The 21,045-nt window shown below is 43.4% G+C and overlaps 1 protein-coding gene across 1 annotated transcript in view; it reads right to left on the bottom strand.

Moving 5' to 3' along the window:
* Positions 1–1,892: 1,892 nt before the first annotated feature.
* Positions 1,893–21,045, bottom strand: part of SRD5A2 (steroid 5 alpha-reductase 2) — a 28,423-nt gene continuing 9,270 nt past the window's right edge. Inside the window, exons 2-5 of the mRNA XM_054821407.1 lie at positions 6,556–6,719; positions 4,533–4,634; positions 3,343–3,493; positions 1,893–2,763 (exon numbers count right to left, since the gene is read on the bottom strand). Coding sequence (XP_054677382.1) covers positions 2,697–2,763; positions 3,343–3,493; positions 4,533–4,634; positions 6,556–6,719 — 484 coding nt within the window. The 3' untranslated portion in view covers positions 1,893–2,696. The remainder of the gene's footprint in view (positions 2,764–3,342; positions 3,494–4,532; positions 4,635–6,555; positions 6,720–21,045) is intronic.

Genomic DNA, 21,045 nt, shown 5'->3' on the forward strand with positions numbered 1-21,045 from the left:
AGAAAGTTAGAAAAGTGCTGCTTTTCAAAACACTTTACAGTCAACTCTGAAATCATATGTGTACGTAGCCTCCAGAAGCTGGAGCAGAGGGATACGAAAATGTGGGTTTTTTCTCCCAGAGACAAGGGGAGAAAAAGAAAATATTTTTATAAAAATAAGGGACATTTCTCAGGAGCATTGTGCCCCCAGGTGTGCTGCCCTGGAGCATTCCTGTGCACAGGGGGCAAGCTGATGTCCCTGCAGGGATGGCGGCAGCCACCAGCCACCAGCCCCCAGCCCCATGGAGGAGCCTGACATGGGGAGAACCTGCATCTTCTTTTCATCACAGTTAACTGCAGTCGTTGCTTGTAGAGGGGTTAAAGCACATGTGTATCGCTCCTGCTCTCCAAAAATGCCATGGGAGGGGGCAGAAGGAAGACGTGCTCCTTTCCCGCCTGCACCTGTATTCCACACGACATGTCCAAGGCCCGTGACAGAGAGGATGGAGTTGCTCCGGCGAGGCATCCAGCACCTCGAGGCACCCTGTGCTCGGCCGGTGCAGGGGTGCCAGGCTGTGGGGCCCCCCAGCCTGCAGGCAGGCCGTCTCCCACCTTGGGCCAGTACCAGTTTCTCCCACCCTGATCCCTGGCTCCTTGTAGTGAATATCTGGGCCTTGGACCAACAGTGGCAATAACGGTCCATGTAGTGCAAATATCAAGCAAGACAAAATAAATGCAGGGAATAGTCCTGTTCTGACAGGAGGGGTAGGTAGGAGGGACAGAGCAGTCTGCACAAGCCCTGCTCTGGTCCAAAGGGTGAGGCAGAGCTTGGTCCCTGCTCTCCCCTTGGCTCAGAAATAGATGGAGGAGACAGCGGCTAGGACCACTGGCACCCATGGGCTATTTGCTCCCTCCTCACTCGTGAGGCTTTGCGGGGGGGTGGAACGCAAGGAGGGATCATCAAGGAGGGGCTGCTAAGGCAGGGAGCTCTGGGGAATGCGGCCGCTGCTCACACTCAGCATCCACTCCTGGGGGAAGAGGCCATTCCCTCCCACCTGGCATCCTCGTTGCCTCCAGCCTTTCTGTCCCTGACTTCACACCCAGCAACACCCTTCCCAGCATGTTTCCACGTGGAGGATTTGAATAAGGAAACAAAAGGAAAATATGTTTGTGGTGCTGATGGCCCCGTGCAACGACAATTCTGCTTGCGCCTTATTTCGTTCCTCCCTTACCTGTGCCTACATGTGGCAAAGGGCCCAGCTCTCCTGTGCGCCGTACAGGGCTTAGCGCAATGGGACCCAGCCTCAGCCGGCCGCTCTGCTCTACGGTAATGAAGACAATTAATAATACGAGCAAAGAAGGGAGGGTTTGCCCAGAAGGAGGAAGCCAGCTTGAGCAGGACTTGGTAAGCACCATCACAGAGACTTGTTTCTGCAAACAGTAAGTTATAGGCTAGCACAGCTCGGTGTTTTACATAAATTTTATTGTGTTTTGGAGAAAATTGTGTACAGTCAATTAGGTTACTCCAGCAGTAGGTAGTATCTTTAACATGTGCGGTCTGGTCTTTTTCTTCCCAGCTACTCAGCATAGTTCTTAGCAGGATGTTATGCTCTAAAGGGCAACTAAAACTATCAGCATCTGTGAGGACGTCTCTTCCTATTGGGGTTAATGACATTTTGGGGAAAATTCCTGACTATATTCTGAAATTAAGACGACACATCCTGTGTTTTTGTGAAAATTCAATAATATCTCTATATCATTTCCTGAGTATCTGAAAATGTTCTCCCTAGACAAAATGTACTGCCAGTGTTGAAGAACATTTTCTTCAACGCAGAGCTTTTTATTTGTTGTAATTTTTGTCATACATCAAGTCTTTTTATGAATAACAATTGAATGTTTTTGAGTGGACAAATTTTTATTCTGAAAAGACCTCTGGATTTGCAAGAGAAAAAAGAATCCTAATGGAGCTGTGATTGCTGTAACCAAGTACATCTAAAAAAAACCCCTGATGGCTGAAGATTTATCATCTGACAGTGAGGAGAGTATTGCTTAAGGAAGGAACACAGACATTGTGCTTGTGAGTGCCAGGTTAAGATACTCCCATCTCCGCGTACTTTGCATCGCCTTGCCTCTGTGCCACGGCACACTGCTCCCAGCTTTGTGCCGGCACAGGTATCCTCTTGTTGCATTACGGTTCTGGGAACTAAGCTGGCTTTTAGATGAAAAATAATGGGCTGAGTTATTTTCCTGGCAAAGGCGACCTCTATTCCCATTTAAAGTGTGGCAACACCTAGGGCAGTGCAGGCAGAGCGAGGGCACGTGTGCTATGGTATGCAGGCAGGACGAGGCAGCTGCAGAAGTGCTATAAATTGGAGTGACTGCTGAAGACTTTCTCTGAAGTCATGGGCTTACTTTCTACTTTTCTGCATCAGTTTTTAACCAATGGTTTTTCTCTGATGTCAGTGCAGTTATATATCCATTTTCCATAGGTAGAACTCCACTGACAAGCAAACATGTTGTTTGGGGAGTCCCTTTGCCCACAACTATCTGCAATTTCCCCTGTAATTAAAAACAAGAACTTCAGTTCCAAATTACCTTCTTCTCTGTTACAGGCCCAGGTTATCATTTGTACAGTTAATTGTAGTCAGACCTAACATTAAAACTAGGAATTGAAAAAAACCCCTATAAAAACAGAACACAGAGTCCATACGTCAATCATTAAAAAACAAAAGGAATCAAGGCTTTCCTTGATTTTGGATAGTCCGTAAATGTCTTGAGATAGTACCTGAAAGAAAATAAGCAAGAGAGTGAACCTGCATACATATGAGGAAACCGCACAGTTTCAATACAGCTCAGCTGAGAAACCTTAAAACTCCTCCAAACTGCCTTGCTTTGTAACCTCTGGGTGTTACTCTGCCAAAGAGCATTCCAAAACTATTTACACCAGGTTATTTAATTAAGTGAAAGCTGACAGTACTGTTAAGGTTCTAACAGACCTAAAGTAGAAACTTTTGGAATTCAGAGCAAGGGACCGTATCTACTCAAAAGGATTGCAGAGGTTGCAGGAAACCCTTAGGAAAGGTTCACATTTACAAGACTCAGTACAAAAAGGCTTTAACATGGCAGAAACAGTGATGTAAATCATGTCGGATTAAATGACTCTCAGGCCCACTTGACTCAACAGGGGCTCCAGCAGACTGCCTTACTTTCACCCAGTCACAAATAAGCCGATACACTTCTTGTGTATCATATTAAATTTCAATTCTATCTTGAATCCTGGTTCTGTTCCTCTGCCCCTCCCTGGCATTTTGCAAACTGCACTTCAAGAGCAAGCAGCAGCTTATGACAAGAAACAGTTTGATACCTGTGATGGTGATAAGCACGAGGCCCGATGCAGCAAAGAGTAAAAAAGGCAAAGGCGAAGGCTGGTAGGGACCAGGTTGCTATAGCAAAACCAAACCATTCCACAATTTCTCCAAAGTAGTTGGCTCCAGAAACGTAGGTGAAGAGTCCCCCTGCATCGACAGACAAAATATGTAATTTTTATAATCATCTCATGCACGTCGAAGGTTCTTTCCCATAAAGTCAGCAGCAGAGTATGCTACCTTTCTTATTCAGAGCCCATAACAGCAACCCAGAACCACTGCCCTGAAGCCAGTGGAGCCATGCCAAACTACAAGGAGGCTCTTGTACAAGAATCAAAGGTGATTCTAACCGAGAGGCTTTGTGTACTTTCACAATCATTTCTTTTCATTTAGAAAAGGACTTCAGAAAGCCCATTATTAGATTTAAATCAAAATTATTAACATTAGTCAATTCCCTTCAAGCCCTAAATATTACTTTGCAACACCACTACCTTTGGAGAGTGCAAAATCTGGATCTCAGTTTTGCATCTTAGCTAATCACAATGTCTACCAGAGGCAGGTAAGTATTGGAGGTGAGAAACTCTGGGGAAGAGATATTACCATCCATAACCAGCCAGCAGAAGGAGTCAACACCAAAACCAGGAAAGTCCTGGATCCCCATCGATATTGCTCTACAGAGCTAGACATTTCCTGGGTCACAGCTCTGGCCCATGGCCAGTCTTCCTTACAGAGCCCCACCTTGAAGGAGACAGAAAGGAAATTCTGCACCTTGCATCCTTGGTGTTATTTTTTCCCCTAAAGTTTACACTTTGAATCTCCCTTTTGCAGTGTAAGAAGTCCACTACTTCTTCTTCCTGGGCACGGAGAAGAATATTTCCTTCTTTGCAGCTGCCTTTTACAAGGCTAAAATCCTCTTCCTGTGTCCCAGTTCAATTTTCTCTAAATTACCCAGCCCATTTCCTAAAACATCTCCTCACAGCTCAAGTTTTCCAGATACTCTTCTTGCTTCTCATGGACCATCTGCAGCCAGCTCATGCTAGTCGCTGCAGCTCAGAGGGGCTTCTGGACCAAGTACCTGTGCGATACTGGCATCTCCACTATTATTGTCGCTTTGCTGTGAAATCAGTCAGAAAACATTATCTATCCTGCTGCCCTACTTTCTCCAGGGCGGTGAGGAATAAGAATATACCTTGAGGAATCTTGTAAGTGACTTCCCCGGGTTTCCTCAGCTGGCGCAGCAGCAGATCACTGTGAATGTTGATTCCCATTCCCAGCAGAAATAAGAGGAGGCCTAAGAAACAAACAAGAAATGGATAGAAAGACAGCTCTGCCTAGTTATCCCTACTCAAGCACATATGTGAGGTTTATATTTGGAGCAGGCAGATAGGAGACCTAACGTGAGGTGGGTGGATTCTTTTTCAAGTCAAAGATGTGCTGCTGCTGAGAAGGCTACTGAACAGGAGAAGCATAGGCGACTGGTGACAATAACCCTCTGTGTCAGTTGTGGGACCACAATCCTCTGGGATCACCTGCATTGGATAGCTTCAGTGTGGAGAGTAACTCTGGACAGAACGATGTCCCTCCTGAGCACACGTGTTTTGCTGGTGAGGCCAGAGCACTTTCAGTTGGTGTGAGAAAAACCTGAACTTCCCGCTGGGCATAGTCACCATTTATTGAACATCAAGGAGGGAACAAAGTACCCAGCTGGCACTGCTGGCTGATGGCAGCCAGCCACAGCTGTGGACGTTACTGCAGATTAACCACGGAGCTGTAGGCAAGTACCATGACTCTCATCTTACAGCTGGGGAAAGAGGAGCACAGGGAACACAGTCTTATCCAGCGCATCACCGGAGCCGGGAAGGGAACTTATATCTCAGCGCTGCTCAGTGCCCTGCCAGCGAGGCTGCTTGGACAGACCTATGGGCATGCACATGGAGCAGTTACTCGCTGAAGGATGCTGACAGCTTCTGGCCAGAATAATTCATTGACCATACTCCATTTAGCTGAAAAACTAGAGGCATTTGATTGAGAAACTCCGCAGGTGACATGCCCTACATTTCATGCCACATTAGACACTGAGAAAACCGCCTCTGACAAGGACTGGGAAGCAAGGAAAGAAATAGAGGTGGTATGTGCTATGAAGTATAAAAAAAAGACTAAGTGCTGATAAACGCTCAACACTTCCAGTAGCAACAGAAAGTTGGTAAGAGGCTGTAGAGCAAGAATATACTGTTTGTTTTTTATTTAGTATGTCACGTATTGCTAATGCTGATTTTCTTTTTTTTTTCATTAAATATATATTTTATTTATCATGCAAATTATGTGATGTGGTGTTTTCTTTGTTGGGTATGGGAGCTCTTATTAAACAATGTCCAGGATCTTTAATATGTGACACTGTCTGAAAAGACTGAACTTGCATCCACAGTCTGAAACAGGGTACAGAAAGTACCTTGGTTATTTTGTACATGTCATATGCAAAACACTTCCTCAGACCTCCATGTTAATCTTCACTTCTATGTGTGCATTTAAAAAACATCCTCTGTGCAACGCCAAATGTGTAATGCCACCTAGCTGCTCTTGTTCAGTTATTCTCTCGGGGATTTTACAGGGTGAAATTCAGCTAGGCTATTAAGTTACGGAACATAAAGGAACCATATCAACATACAACCAGACTGCGTGATCTCTAATCTTCCCATGTGCCTTACATGAGAAAAAAGAGCCCTTTGTCTCTAAAGCCTCATTTATGCTGGGGTTTTGCCCTTCTTTTCTCTCTCGGTCAGAATAGCCGCATCAAGTGCAAAGCTCCCTGGCGGGGAAGAGAAAGCCACTGTTTGGGCTTGCACACAGCAACCGCTGGCTGGACACTTCTGGCCGAGCAAGGGCACATCCCCGTGCAGCGAGGCCCAAGATTGCATTTCCGCAGCCTGTAGCAGCGGGAGGCTCTGGAGTGGTGTCAGTAAAACAAGGCTGGTGATTTGAGACTAACACGTAACATCGTACGCCTTCAAAGGTGGCTGCCTAGCAGAAAAAAAAAAAAGAAAAAAAAAAGTCACTGCACATTTATTTGCTTTATCAGGGCCAGCAGGCAGGTTTTATGCTGATTTCCAGCACAATTGATTTGACTCACATGTTCAGTGAAGATTAGGACATAATTCAAAATGCTTACAAATTGCTTGGAGATTAGATCTTGGGAATCCTGCAGCTGTAATTACCTGATGTAAATCTGATGTCGGTGCACCAGTCGTTAGGATATTCAGCGCAGTAAATCAGGTAGTACCCCTGGAGGAAGCCATTATAGATACAGAATAACGTGCCAAAGAAAAGCAATTGCAGTGGGAAAGGTCTGCCTCTAGTGAAGAAGGGGTATATAAATGTCCTAAGGTAGATAAGAAAACCAGGTCAGCACATTACTCATGATAGCATTGAATTTGCAATTTCTCTGCTGTAGGAAAAAAAGCTTTAACAAAACACAAAATACAAAAAGGTCAATAGAGATAAAAAAACCTGAAAACAACTGTAACAAAATAAGATCAGCGGCTAATGGGAACAGGAAATACTGCAGATACCCACATTTTTCTGGTCCTTCAGGAATGAACACGAGGTGGGAAGCTAGAAATCTCATCCAGAGTCATGGCTGCCTCAGGAATGTCTCTCTGCCTTCCTTCTACCTTGTTGGTAAAATAAGGAACTCGTGCCCACAAACAGGGTTTTTGTTTTAAGACCTAGGCTGCCCTTTGCTGTAATGCTGCAGAGGGCCGAGCAAAGGATGCTGTGGAGGCACATGGGCATGCTGACGTTCAAACCAAAGTGTTGCGGGGCAGTACCAATTGCAATTGCATCGCGGAGGAGCTTTGTTATGGAGAAGACATTTCCGATCCCACTATGAGGACCGATCCCTGAGGGCTTTAGCCCATGGTGGCAGGTGGAGTTGAAGGCAGTGTCGAGACCCTGCTGGCTCTCTCATCCCCTGCAGTGTAAAGCCTGAGGTGTAATCCCCTTCCCCAGCCTCTCCCGCTCCCCTCAGAGACCTCCGCTCATCTCCCACACGCAGCAGCTCTGTCTTGCTCTGCCCAGACACTTCGACGCAGAGGGAGAGCAATGCTGTTGGCTGCTTGGGGGAGCTGATTTGCCTCCAGTCCCTGCCTCTCCTCCATGCTTTCAAACTTTTCTTTAAAAGAAGAAGAGCTAAAATTCTGAGTTTTATGTGCTAAACACCAAGATTTCCATGCAGCTCCAGCACCTAGGGCTTCCTTAGATAATAGCTGTGCTAACACTAGCACTAACGTGTAGGAGCAAATAGTTTGTGCTTGTATAGTTTTAATTTTCCTATATCTTTGGTTCAGGTGGGTGTATCCCTCTTGACACTTTGGACACTTTGGCTTTCCGTATCATCCTTGGGAGAGTGAACTGGAGACGTTATATTCATATTCGTTAGGTATTTTCTTACCTGGCCAATTAAGTTCTGTATCTGGTAAAACCTACACCCTTAATTTCTTTCTTTTTGCCCTCTTAGGCTTTGGATGGTGCTCATCATACCAGCATACATATAAGCACTGTTGATAAGTAATCCACATCCTGGGTTGCCGATATCCATTTTAGCAAGCTGAGGCATAAAATGTCATAACATTATAAATCTAGATTAAATCGTACTGAGTGTGCCTGAAAGTGAGTAAGCGGAGCACAAGCAGCAACATGTTAATGTATTCACCGTGCTTTCCAAAACAAGGTAAGCCAGATTTCCAGCAATTAAGACAGTTGTGATGCAGAAGTGCTAAATATTTCTAAGTACAGTGAAATCTAAGAGGTAAGGGAAATATTTTTCAGACAGTGGTATCACATTTGTCATATTTATTACAGCATGGAAAGGAATGCACTTTGGAGTAATGTTACTAATAATTTTTGATTTTGCCCTTCAGGAATGGGATGCTGGAGTTATGAGTAGGCAAGGCCAGCTTTAGCAATTTGACCTGCCTGATGAAGTAATATTGACAAATCAGACCCGAGCAGCTACGAGAAAAAGTGGGAAACTTGCAAATGGAAACTTGGAGACAGCAAATGATATAGAAGAGAGAATGATATCAAACCACACAAAGCGAGTTTAGGAGGGGAATTTATACAGCAGATTGGAGCGGGACTTGCACTGCTTTATCTTTTGTCAAAACCAGTTCTGTTTGAGAGTCTCTTAATTTTTGTAGCTGATGCAAACAGAAGTTTCTAGCACGAGCTGGCATTTTGCAGCTCCCAGCAAAGTTGATTGTTGCCATGGTGCTTCCCAATGCTGCTGTTGCAGGATAAAGGTTACAGGCCCTTGAAAGATGACTTATCCTGCAGTAACAGGAGGGCAAAAATCAGCCTTAGACCTGTCTACCATGGATGCAGTGGATGCAGGACAGAAAGAACCTGCATGCAAAGTATAAGTATAATCACAGGGGAGCCAGGAAGCGTCAGCTTTTTTTTTTTTTTTTTTTGAGTGAAATCCTGGCATTGCTGAAATCCCACCTCATAGCAGTTTTGAAAATCCAAATCAGGTTTTCATCCAAGAATCTTTGTTGCAGAGCAACTTCTCCAAGGAAATCTCCTCGGGTCTGTAAAGCCAGAGGCCAGATTTGGTTCTCTGTGTCTGAACAATGCCCTAAGTCTTTGTGTTAATAGAGCACTTGTCAGTTTATACTACATAGCTACTTGAGGGTGCACAAACTATTCCTGATGGGTTTTGAAAAAGCAATGGAGATAAAGCGGGGATATTTAATAGATTTAAATATTCCACGGAAGAGTCTGCATCTCTGCTGGAATTATTTTGCAGTGTGAAAATCAAAGGAGGCCTGAAGGCCATCATTTTAGAATAACAGAACGAAAACTGGCCTTTTGGATTTAGACCAATGACAAATTTGACCTTTTTCTTTCAGTGCAGTATTGACAACTAATTCTTTATTCCCTTATTATCTTTACTGGCCAAAGGCACTGCATCTGACTAAACCATTGCCAACAGCTTCTTTTCAAATGAGTGAATAAAAAATTATTAATCTTCTTCTCCATCATTTATTTTCCAGAAGAACAGGTTTTGAAGCAAAAATTGTTTGATATTGCATCAAATTTCATCTTAAAGGTATTAGTCCAGCTTCTTGAAAACTCCAGAGACCCTCACCCCAAAGGGGGAAAACTATAGGTTTGTTCTTTTCACAGAAGGTGGAAATCTTTTCACAAATGTTACTATAATCCACTAAGAGTGGGCTCTCAATCCTCCTCCAACAGCTTGTGAATTGGAGATGTTTATGCTGCTGCTGTGTCTTCTCCTCTCTAGGGCCCAGATGCAGTAGGTTCAGACAGTAGCAGCTCACATTTTCCAGTCTGGAAACTTGAGGTGTTTCCAATGCTCATGAGGTGTTTAAAACCTGGGGCAACTGGGTCAAGGGCTCAGGGCTGGCAGCTAAAGATGGGGGGCACCTGGCTCCCTCCCACCCTGTGGGTCCCCAGCCTACTGCTGTATCTGCCCATCTAGCCCTCTGCCACCAGGACCTCTCCTGGGTCTAACTGGGATGAGCTAGGGGCCAGGAACTGGAGATATTGCAAAGGTGGGCAGGGCTGATGTGGTGCCTTTCCCTTTGAAGGTGGTTGCTGGCCATAACCCAGCTTGTCCTACCCGTGCTGGGGCACTGTCTGAATGCCCTAGCCCATCCCCTGTGACCCTGGCTAACTTCTGGAAGAGAGTTATGGACTTCTCCTGACCAGGGCTGCTCTGAGTCCCTGCAGGGATTTTTCGGCTCCCCTTGGAGGATGGAGGCAGGGCCTGCACTACATCCCTGGTGAGGATGACCCAGCGTGCTGAATGGTACCTGAGAACCATTTCCACATGGTCCAGGCTCCACATGCTCTGGTTCCTTGTTTGTCCCACCCAGACGTACAAAAGATGAGGATGGCTGGTGGCCCCCACGAGGGTGATACCTTCAGAGCCCTTGCAGCTCATGTCCACGCTGAGCTGACTCCATGGCCGGCTGGGGCCGTGCATTGGAAAACACTCCACTGAGCGGTGGGTATGGGCGCAATCGTTGCAGGGGTCATGCAGGCAGGCAAGCATGGGGGGAGACACCCTGCTACATCGAGAGTACATGTCACAGTGCCTTTTCTCACTCCCTGAAAACCCCTTGCTGAGGTGATGTCTGCACTTCTCACTGCTTTATTGGTACCTCCTCAACCAAAGGCCTCTCTAAGTCAGAAGACACCCTCCCCAGCTCCTTCCCCCTGTGTCCCCAGCCTGTTGGCTGTCCAGGGCAGGCAGAAAGGAAAGGCTGATGGGAGCCAGCCTGGCAGGCGCAGGCCTGATTTCTTCTCCCTGTCCCGCCTCTGCCCTATCACTCCTTGGATGCTTTCAGGAAGGGATGGATAGCATGGTGGACACTCAGCTCATTTCACCTTTGGCACTCTGCTTTTAGTTTTGACCCCTTATGACTCTCACACAGTCCCTTTTCTTGTCTGCATTTGGAACTATTGTTATCGTGTCCTCCATCATTATTGGCCTCTTTCTAGACTCTTCGCTGCAGCTCCCTTCTTAGGAGGGCACTTTCAGTTTTCTTAGTTTGTACAAACACCTATACCCCAGGTGATACGCAAAACTATGTATGTGATTTGTGTTACACTAACCACAGACCAGTCAAGACCTGAAAGGACTTCCCTGCTATGAAACAGTGGAGTTCCATTCGATCTGTCTTGTGCACAGGTTGAAAAGATCGGTGTCCAAACCTGGGGAGATTACACTGACCTCGAACCAGTTTTATTTGCACCGACAATTAACAGCATAGGAGTCTTTGCCATAGGTTGTCACTGGAATCACTTACTGGGGAGCTGCTGACACCCTCGGCATACCTGGCCACTTGGATGAAGACTCAAGATGTTCACAAACATGATGGACTTCTACCTGGGGTATCTGTGATGTCCCGCACAAAGCCTGTAATGATTCTGGAGACTTGTGGATGTCCCAAAGACATCTGCTGCTGAAGAGTCTGTGCTAAAATCTGCACATACTTTCTCTTTTTGAGTCCAATCCTGTAGGTTATTTGTGGGTTGCATTCTGAGGTAATTTTTAACTTATACTATTTCTGAGTTGTGTTACACTGATTCTCATTGAATACTTACAGGAGAAGACTGTCAAGTCTATTCTCCATGTTTTCTCAGCACCAGGGCACAATCTGGCACTTAGTTTTCCTGTGCCCAATTAAAAAAATTTCAGTTATCCCAGATTGGGTTTAAACAGATGTAACAGTTAAAATGTCAGTTCCAAGCAGCAGGCAATCTTGCTATCAGTTCAAATGGAAAGTAAAACAAAATACCCCAAAATACTTTCAAAAGTGAAACAAAGCATTTTAACCCTCCCTTATCAGGACATCTACAGATGCACCATCATCAAAAACCAGGATAGAGCCTCCTCACCCCTCATATTCCTCTCCTGAGACATCCTACCCTGAGATGCTTTGCCCTTCCCCACTCACTCTTATGGACTTTTACTTTTATGTAGCCCAAAAAGGTCAACAAGCCAGGAATATTTAAACAAGGAGAACAAGCAGGTGATTAGCAGCCACTTGTACTACGCAGGGTGGACCATGTCCCTGTTGCTAAGAAGGTGTGCACAGTGAGACATGCCCTGGGACAGGCTCAGGAACAAAAGCTGAGCTATGACCCAGGTCACACACACACCAGCAATGCAAGAATGCTGGACTGGCAATACCACTGCACGTACAGGACAGATGGCAGATCTCTTGACTGCAATATTGCAGTTGTATCTCATCTCCTGCTGTAAGGAAGGCTGTTAAGTCCAGTAGCTGAGCTTTTTTTTCTGGAGCTGATGTCTAGCTGCAGCAGCGTGCAGAGCCCATGAGTGCAGGGGCTGCGCAGTGGCTGTGCGTGCCACCGGGTGACTGCCAGCTGCAGGGCACGTCTTCCTCGCCGGGGCAGGGGGCTGCTCTGTGCCTGATTCCTGCACCACTGGGACTGTGTAAAACCATCAGATAACTGTAATCGCTTGCTGGTCCACAGCCCAGTTTGTAAACTCATCTTAAATCGTTGTCCAGTGACTGTCATGGGAGCAAGAGAACTCCTTTATTTTAATCATGCAGGTTTACAGATCTAGTTATGACTAATGCAAAGTTGGAATTAGCTCTCCTTTCCAAGCCACATGCAAAACATCCTTCGTCCGTGTTCCTCCAGAGATCTTTGGACAGATTTGGATGACTATAATTTAAAGAACAAGAAAGATATACATATTACTGAAAAGCTTACAATTCAGCTGCATAAAACAATAGTAAACCTGTCGTGTCAGGTTCATTTCCAAGTATTGTGTTTATAAAAAAATTGCTCAATCTACAATCCTTGGGCTCTTTGTGGCCCACTTATGAAATTCATCCAACACGAAGCCTGTTCATAGGGACTCTCTTTCTTTGTGGTCTCTTAGTAGCAGGTTCAGGGTTGGATGAAGACTTACAGCAGGAGCAGACACATCTTTCCTGGGCAAGAGACACAGGCACACATCTGATCAAGGGATTGGGGAAGGACTGAGACAGATGGCAGCACGCTTGGGTTTGAGGAGTTCTTGAGAGAAAGGGCAATGAAGAGCAGAAAGTCTGGGCAGCACTAATTTAAGGCAAAGACAGTAGAAATGCAGAAGGATTCAATGGCAAAAGAAGAAGAGGTATACCAGAGACTGCCATCCTGAACCATTGGGGCTGCTGAATTTGGACTGGAGATTAATAAAACCAGACATATTAGGGATAAAAAATAACATACAATATTAGAAAAGAACTTATTTGGGAGAGCTGAATAGCTGTGACCGAGAGTTTTCATGATACTGAAAGGAAATAAGTTTGAATGCAATGAAAAGAAATGTCTGTTAAATGTAACATAGAAACAACATTGAAGTAAAGAGCTCGGTAGGACTGAGAGAAGGATAACCACAAGTTACAGACGCAGGCAGGTCCTTTAATAAAGAGGAGAAAAAGTCTAAAGGTTTGGAATGCATATTCTTTTTCATATTTCAGGGGATAAATCGTATTCCGTTTAAGAGAGGCAGAAGCTAGCAGCTGCCCTGGGCAACAGACCACCATTTACTGCACTTTGTTTTGAATGATCCAATACTGGCTTGGGCCAAGACAGAATGGCGACTGTGAAGGACCTCTGCTCTAATCCAGTGTGATAACTTCAGAGTTTCATAATGCCTCACAACTCATCTAACAACATTACACACAAACTGAACAAGTTAAAAATGATAGAGCAAACTGCCTAGCATAGATAAGAAATTGCTTAACACCAACATTTATGAGCAAAGCTCCAGAGTGATACTCGCTATCCCAGGAAGGCTGACACTGCGGATGGCAGCACTTGCAGAAGGCAACTTCATCAAAGACTGACAGTCAAAGGGAATCAGCAACTGCGCTTGACTTCTGGCCACAGAATTAAACACAGACTTCAAGTTGAATCCTTGGTGCTGCGTCAGAAAAGCTGAGTTGCTTACAACTGCATTTGAATAAAGTGAGATTATAGGAAAAAATACACAAATATTTGCAAAAGCATGTTTCTGATGCAAGTGGCTAAAAATAAAATGCTGCTTCTATATTACTGTCAATCATTGCTGAAAAAAACCATGATGCATTTGACCTCGGATAAATTTAAGGAATCTGAGCTATGTAACACTCAGTTCCAACATCATAAACAGCTAAAGTCAGTCATTCTGATCATCTAGCACTAGTCAGTAGTGCCTCATTGATTGCTACAAATTTTAGGCACGCTATACAGTTAGCGAAGTATGACGGACAAATACAGTTTAGGGATGAAACTGAGTCCTCTTCACATTGCATACAGGAATTATTAGATGTGCTATACTTAATTAAATACAAGTGGTTGAAAAAAGGAAGGAAAAGGGAAGGGACAGGACCTAAGAATGTGTATTTGGTTTTAATTAGTGAAGAAGAATTGTGTAGGCTCAATTCCAAGGCACAAATTTTTGCTTTTCTAAATTCAATACAACAGCAGCCAGGTTTCAAAAGTGTTTTGCAAGTTTGTTTATAAATTACTTCCTTACTCCCCTTGTTCTTCTTCCATTATTTCTGAAATGGTCACTGGAAAAATCTGGTATCTCCCAGTGATTACTAGCATCCATTTAGAACCAACAAAGGAGAAATCTTCCTTGTCACTGGTAAAAAAGGCATTGACTCTTGCAAAGCATTGATCTTTTCTACTGGCTTTAGCTGCTATAGGAACAAGTCTTTTATTTCAATTATGTATTTTCTAAAAGGAAACCAAGAAAAGAATTGCTGGACTTGATGCATTAACAAGCTGCATCAGCAAGTAACAATCCATCAGCAAGTTACACTCAGTATACATTTATATTGGTATATTTGTTTCTCAAATGTTTCCATTTTGGTGTACAAATATCAAATGGGTTTTAAATACCCTTAATTATGAAATATTTTATTTGTATTTGCTATTAGCTAACCACTTTTTTCTTCCTTTTTTTTTTTGTAATCTGGAAAGGAGATCTGAATGAGAGCTGAACTAAACATTGGGAAAAATTCATTGAATGTCCATAACCGAAGGCGACTGAAGCAAGAGCCTAGAACCAGCTGTTAACATCTTCCTTGCTATCACCTGCCAAACCAGGGAAATTCATTGGAAAGACAGGGATTTGTTTTTAAAATATTTTGCTCGTTCATAGCCAAAGAAGGTGAAGTGAAGCTAATAAAGCAAAGGAAATATGTCCTCTGTACAGATCCCTGTTGAAATCAGTACCATCCCATACAGACCCACAGTTTGTCCTCAGACACTACACAGCCAGGATGTACGGCATGATGGACCTTTTGTCTAAAACCCCAAACACTAGTACTTGTAACAGCCTCCTTGACTGGGAGTCCTATATATCTACAACAGCAGGAGGCAGGACTCATTTCTATATTTAACATAGGTACTCCTGTTTTCTTAAAATAGGTTTGTTGAGTGAAGGAATTGACATAAATTGGATATATTATAGGAGAGGGATAGTAGCAGCAGCAGGTGTCCCGTGTCTTGACCTTAGTAAATTTTTTTATGCTCACATGTTAATCTTATAAGTAACTTGCAGTTTCCTGGTTCAGAGGATGTTATTTTAAGTGGTTGCAAAATTGATTGATAAATTATATCAAGGGATAGTGAACAACTGATCACTATCAAACTGGAAGGATATTTTGAGAGAGGTTCTGCAAATTACTTTCCTGGTACTACTCAGGGTTTTTTTCAGTAATGATACACCTCTAGGGGAAAAAAAAAATATTCCTAATGTTTGTGGCTGGCACAACTCTGGGAGATGTTAAGCACACCAAGAGTGAGGGCTAGAGTTTACAATAATCATGAAATATTGTTTTCATAGTTTTAAAACAGTAGATTTGATTCAGTAAAGACAGTGGCAAAATACTACACTTGGGTAAGACTGACCAAATGTAAAAGACAAGCTGGAGAACAGGTTGGATAGCTGAGGGACCGCTGGTAGGTAGGAAACTGAGCATGAGCTAATGATGTCAGGCTGTTGTGAAAAAGGCAAATGTTAAAATGTAATGTGGGAATGGGAACTGAAATTATACTGCATCCAGCTGAACTCTGCACTTCATGAAAGAAAAGGACAAAGTGGAAGCAGCCCAAAGAAAAGCAGCTGTGATCTAGGATATGTGATATGTAGAAAGACTGAAGGACTCAGGGTTCTTTAAGTTAACCAAGAGAAAACCAGTGGAAGACATTATAACAGCATACAACTATATAAAAAGTTGCTGCAAAGAAGAAAGGAGTAAAACATTGTCGTCGTCTACTGGGAACATAGTAAGAAGTAACAGGCCTAAACAGCAGTGTAGAAAATGCAGCTTAGACATTAGGGAAGGACAGAGCAGCACTGGAACATACTAGCTGAAGAGCTGGAGGAATCTCCATCAATGGCAATTGTTAAGGACAGGCCAGACAAACGTCCATCAGGAATGGTGTACACAGTCCTTAGACTGATCATCTTTCCTTATTCTATTTATTTTACCCAGCAATTGGAATTCTGGGCTGTTGCAGGATTGGTCATTACAGAGCACTTGGAGCTCTCTCCTGTGCTAATTTCATCTGTACAGGCCAAAACACTGAGAAGAAAATTTGAGGACTATACGTGGCCAGGAACTGTCCGTGAATGGGAACTTGGAGCTGTCTTGATGAGAGAGAGGCTGACAAGAAGCCAGGGCGCAGGGACAAGATCTGGAAGTAACGGAGCAAAGAATCTAGCACAAGCAAAACCTTTTGCTCAGGCTGGAGACTGAACTCAATGCCGAGCCAGGTATCTCAGTTGAAACTCTAACTAAACTTAGTCCAGATTTATGCTTGTATGAGGATGAAAGGACAGGGCAAGGGTCAACACAACTAGATGGATTGTGGTGATGACAAATGTGCAGATCTCATGGTGCTTCATTCTTACCTCTACTATTTGATAGTATCTAAAGGGCAGCAGTACTTAAAGATTATAAGAATGTTTGGGTTTTTTATCTAAGCAATTCTGTGTCAAAGGCTTATCCAGCCAAAGCATATATTTCAGCAAGGTATGTCACTCTTTTCTTCTCCAGAAATAACCACTTGATATTTATGAAGACAGATCACTTTGTTCCTATTGCTAAACTGTGGGTCTCTGCCAAAAGCATGAAATATGTTCCAGAGTAACTTAATTAGACACTATGCTATGCACTTCAAAAAGTTCACTGCTCCACTAGAGCAGAGAGTTCAAAGAGTTCACAGAGGCTGAGAGTGTGAGCAGAGCAAAAGGGCACATCTGCATGAAAAATGGTACAAAATCCAAGGATGCACAAATCTGTGCTCTTACAACTGCACTTAGAGAAAGGGTAATTATTTTCCATAAGTGGTCCACATGGGGCTGAGAAATGACCAAAGGAAGCCAGACATTTGGTAAGCTATTCCTCTCCAAAGATAAATCTTCATCAGACTGTATCCAACCAACGTACACTAGACTCTAGAGTTGCAAGACACATCGCTAATAGTCTTTAAAATACTCTTAACTGGCTTTTTCCACACTGGTAATTCCTTCTTTTCCTCTTTTATGCCTAAACTCATGCTCTGTCTCCATTCTGCCCTTCCTGACTTTGTCCTTTCTTTGCCCTTCCTTCTTCAGATTCTCACCTCCTTTATGGCTCTTCATGTGCTTTTTTTCCAATTAGGAGTTGTCCCTCTTGCTGCCCTACCACTGCACTCTGCCTCTTTCTTTGTAGTTCTTTCAGCTTCATCCCTCTCCCTTTGCAGTATGACTGTATATCTTTAGCAACAGGATTGCTCCTCTTGGGCTTCCTACCAGGTCTTTGTTCCCTCTGCAGCAGCTTTTCTGGATCCTGTACCTGGAAAGGACTCAGCAATGACACAGGATTAGTATGGTTTATATTGACCTGTACACGAAAATGCATCATGCTTTCTATACTATTTAATTCCACATTCCATTGGCTTTGCACTGCTTCCATAGTGTCACATTTCAATAAACGACAAACTCTTTGCATAATTGGGACATAGAACAGCATTGATCTACACAGTTGCTGCAATGGAAGCTGGCTGTTTGCTCCCGAGCAACACTGGGCACCTGTGGTTATCAGGGGAGGTGCGGATCTCTGGGGTTTCCTCTTTCCCGAGTGCCTATACAATTGGTTTGCATGTGGGAAGAACGGGCCTCCACCTGGTGGTGGAGGGTTTCCGGTGCCAGTCTCTAGCTGGGGAGCACATCCACTCTCGGGGACCTGTGAGCACGTGTTCAGAGTTATCTCCTTTTCCCTTCCATTTCTTCTCACTCCTGCCCCACCTTCTGCTCTAGCTGTTTTTAACAATTCTTCTATTTGTCCCTTCCTGTGCTACCTCCCCTTGTTATCTCTTCCCACCTTCTAGCTCTGACTATAAGCCTCAGTGTTTTTTATTTCTCCGCATTCAAGACAACTTGTATTTTCCTTATCCATGCTGCCAGGACTCCAGCTAGAAGACCACTTCTTCCCTGTTGAGTACCCTGCCAGTCAGAAATGCATGAAAAGTCCTGCTCTGCCCCTACAGTGCCTGCCTGGGCAATACTTGGCTGGATTGCAGGTTTACACACTTCGGTCCTGCTTATAGCCTCAGATGAGCCAGAGGAACCGCTCTGCATGGGCAGACTCTAAAGATGTTAGCTGACAAACTTTATGTTTGAACAGATACAAACACATTTCTTGGAAATAACTCTGCCAAGTTCAAATTGCTTTTCCTGGGAACAGCCAGAGACACATCTCTACACTTTAGTAACCTTAGCCCAGAACAAGGTTGAAAACATGAATGCTTTAATGAAAACAAAAAAACCCCAAACATGGAAACACGTATGCTTTAATGGTTCTTTTTAAAAAAAAGGTTCTAAAGATAACCAGCCAAACACAAAGAACTCAATAGCATAATGTAAATGGGCTACCTCCCCCCATAATGGCTGCCTCTCTTACCATAAGAAATCAAAAAAACAGGCTTGTGGACCTTGAAAGAGCAAGGTCCATAACAAATTTCCCACTGCACATACGGAATGAACCTTAACACTTTTCCTTGGCTTTTTATTTCCTACTTAAAAGAGCAGCCCAAATAAGGGAATACTACAGACATCCGATGATTAAACCAAGTAATTTCCTTCTTTGGTAAAAGCATTATTATTTTTAAGTAAAAACATTTACTGGAACTCTTGTATATAATTTAATCTTTTTTCTCTCTTAGTATAGCCCTTTATAACCCTACTTTTCCAATATCAACAGCAGGAATCTGGTAATGCAAATCTAGATCTTTACATCCTCATCAGTCTTATCAAAGTTCAGTGGAGTTTGGTACTCATTCAGAGCAAACGTGAATACTCCTTATCTATGGCCCTGCTCCAGGTAGCAGAGACGGAACAAAGAGAAAGAACGTCTATGAGCTGCTCTGCATGTACTGTGCTTCCCTTTACTTCTGGAGGGCAGATTAGACATTCTGTGTATGGAGATCAGGCCAGTGGACTAACTGCAAGACAACAAATGTCATCTGGAATCATAAATTGTAATACCGCACAGCACACAAGCATATAAAGCCTTCTTGAACAACCAGATTAGCGAATTAGGGCCTTAGGTGGCACAGTAGGAGTGGTGGATATGACAGGGAATGGAGAGCAGGAGCATGGCACACAGTAATGCCTGTCTGGGAAGAAAGCCTGGAGTGTGAATATGAAACCATAAAGGATTGTAAAGGTACCTGGTAATGACAAAATAGCACAAACGAATTGGCATCAGATAGAAATATACTGTTAACAGGCATGTTGTCTTGGAAAAAAGTTAAGAAAGATTAAAGTCTTAGGCTACCTCTGCAGAAATTCTTCCAGTCCAAGAGATAAAAGGAAAAATTATGTGGGTACACTTTGAGCTGGTTCTGTAACATTAGCCCTCTTTCCAATGGAAAGGGAATGTATACATAGGATTATTTGTGCTAATAGTTAGGAAGGGAATCAGTTAGTATTCTCTTATGAGAACATAATTAGAAGGTATTTAATAATGCTAGAGGAGACTGCAAGGCAGCAAACTCCACACCAGCACTGGGTACATGAGCATTTTACACCCCTATGGCAAAGCATACAAAGAGATATTGTTGTTGAATATTTATACATTAATTTGTGGAACCTGGGTAAAAATAGCAATGAATCTAGTATTTTCAGTGAAGAGGAGAAATTAGATATTAGCATCACCAAAACTCACCAGGATGAATCGCAAAAAGTTAAACTCGCTAATTGGGGAGCAAGGAGCAGAGCGAATGGCCAGCCTCTGTTGTTAGGTATATCGCTACCAGATCTAGAGTTACCAGTAAGTCCAACCTGCAGGAGAGAGGACGCAAACGTACTACCGTGTAGCTGGTGAAGGCCAAAAGGAACCTGGTTAGGGTCTATTGCAAAGCATCAAGGTGAAACAAAACAGAGAATAGGATTTGTTACTTGTCAAATACCTGCATGTTGTATATTGGGAGATTAATGATAGAGGTTTCATGAGGCCAATAATGAAAACATCTTTAGTTATTGACACTTAATGATGGTGATTTTTTTAAGACAAAAGGATAAAATAGCTATTTCTATGGGGAAGAAAATTAATCTCAGGATTGAATCTGGTGGTTATTATATGGTCAGATTATATTCACTGCTAGCAAGGAGATTACCACTTAGAAATCTATAGATATACTTCAAACTTAATCTAATCTCTATGTTTATCCACTTCATGTTCCACAAAACGTAACCAAAACTCCTTATGAACCAATACAAAATACCTCTAAAAATTATGAGCAAAATTAATTTATAAATTACTTACTCTTTTGGGGCCTGCATCCACCTGCAAATCTCTGGAGACCTGAGCTGCTTTTCTTACTGACCTCAAGCAGGCACGCTTACATGAAAAAAATGACCAGCATGTCCAGGTAAATGCTACACCCACCTCACCAAACAGGCAGTACAGCTGGGCTTAAAAGGGGACTACATGAGCCACATTCTGCAGAGCCTGGGGAGAGGGAGAGTGTTCTTCTTTCTTCCCCCAACTTAGTTTTGGGGAGAGAGAGGAACTGGCTAAAAGAAGTGTAAAAACCTTATGCAGGGATACTGTTTTCAAATGTTCCTGGTTTCCCATTCTTTTGCCATGAAAGCCTGCTTTCCCTGATCTTTT

Source organism: Grus americana, chromosome 3, assembly GCF_028858705.1.
Source record: "Grus americana isolate bGruAme1 chromosome 3, bGruAme1.mat, whole genome shotgun sequence".
Lineage (NCBI taxonomy): Eukaryota > Metazoa > Chordata > Aves > Gruiformes > Gruidae > Grus > Grus americana.